Raw genomic sequence first — 1557 nt, 5'->3', positions numbered from 1 at the left:
TACCCACCTTGCTCTTCTTGAACAGGACATAAATAATCAAACTACATAATAATAATAATAATAATAATAATAATAATAATAATAATAATAATAATAATAATAATAATAATAATAATAATAATAATAATAATAATAATAACAATAGGAAGGGACTATTATTGTACTTACATGACTGTGATCATGATTGATGCTATCAGTATAATGAGAGCAATGGCTAAACCAACAGAAGCACTGGTAGAAGATACACTTCCTGACAGCAGATCGGTTGGAGGTGACGTGGTATTCATTGCACATTTCACACCAGCAACATTAACATTTGGAAATATAGCCCTTCCATCATCCATTGATAATGGATCATTGGTACAATCAACAATACTGGACTCAGTCCCAGTGCAGGCTACGTTATTGTAAATGATTGTTTTATTGGGTTTTCCATAGTATGAACCAAGCACAGCTTCACCTCCTATAAGAAGGATTGTATATTAGTTGTTATTTATTTTATTGAGCTACTCACCATTGGTATAATAAAGTTGCTTGCAGATAACATCAGCATCTTGCTTGCCCCAGTCATTGTCGGTAATGAGACCCCAGGTATTGTCATAGCATACAAGAACTGTCCCTTCACTTGTTAAGTTTCTGTCATTAACCAACTGAACATCTCCAGTTGAACACCCTTAAGAATAAAAATAAATATAAATAATAATAATAATAATAATAAATAAAAATAATAATAACAATAACTATTCATTTGCTTACTGTCTTGACACCTCACGCCCACTACAGCACTACGTGAGCATTCAAATGATCCAAACTCCTTTGGATTACAGTCGACAATACTCCTCTCATATCCATTGCATTGAAGGTCAGACAGAACAATAGCAACATCTCCATCACCAAAATAAGAATTGTTATACACAATCGGCTCTGAAAATAGTATCCAATGATTAAGTACATCAATATGTATCAGAAAATGTAATAAAAATTGGGGGTGATTTTGGAGCCATTTTTTGGAAAAAACCATGGGCTATAGTACAGGGATTTTTTCAGATTTTAGCCCATTTCTTCAAATGGCCGTAACTTGAAAAATTGAAGTCAAATTTAGCTCAAACTTTTTACACAGCATAAGTATCAGTATATCAATATGTATGTGAGTCTATTTCTTACCTGATGGTCCCACTCCAACTTCTTTACAAGCTATATGAGCATCAGTTGTATCAAATCCAGTGGCACAGACCGACCCCCAGATTCCTTTATGACAAACCTCAACTCTTCCTTCAGTATCAAATGATCCTCCAACTAGCCTTGTCTCACCCTCAGCACAATTAGTTTCCTCTGTTTGTGTGAATATTTAATAATAATAATAATAATAATAATAGTAAGAATTTTATGCTTACCATAACATCTAAGTCCTAGTGCCTGTGGACAAGTTGAAGGACAAGAGTCAAGTTGACACTCAAGGAATTGTGATACACCCTGAGAGCAATTGAAATGAGTAAAGAGACTAGTAGTAGCGCCACTACCAAACCTTCCATCAGTAAAGACAACAGATACTATAAT

The 1557-nt window shown here is 34.0% G+C and overlaps 1 protein-coding gene across 1 annotated transcript; it reads right to left on the bottom strand.

Moving 5' to 3' along the window:
* Nucleotides 1-168: 168 nt before the first annotated feature.
* LOC105316140 (neurotrypsin-like) lies at nucleotides 169-1473 on the bottom strand (the record flags this gene model as incomplete). Its single annotated transcript, XM_011410950.1, has 5 exons — nucleotides 169-463; nucleotides 515-673; nucleotides 757-924; nucleotides 1165-1332; nucleotides 1395-1473. Coding segments are annotated over 5 exons (869 nt in total), but the record flags the coding sequence as incomplete, so codon positions are not given.
* Between the last annotated feature and the right edge of the window lie 84 nt (nucleotides 1474-1557).

This window comes from Amphimedon queenslandica, unplaced genomic scaffold, assembly GCF_000090795.2.
Source record: "Amphimedon queenslandica unplaced genomic scaffold, v1.1 AMPQUscaffold_4653_Cont23369, whole genome shotgun sequence".
Classification (NCBI taxonomy): Eukaryota; Metazoa; Porifera; class Demospongiae; order Haplosclerida; family Niphatidae; genus Amphimedon; species Amphimedon queenslandica.
The sequence above is the reverse complement of the archived record's forward strand: the minus strand, read 5'-3'. Positions and strand labels throughout refer to the sequence as shown.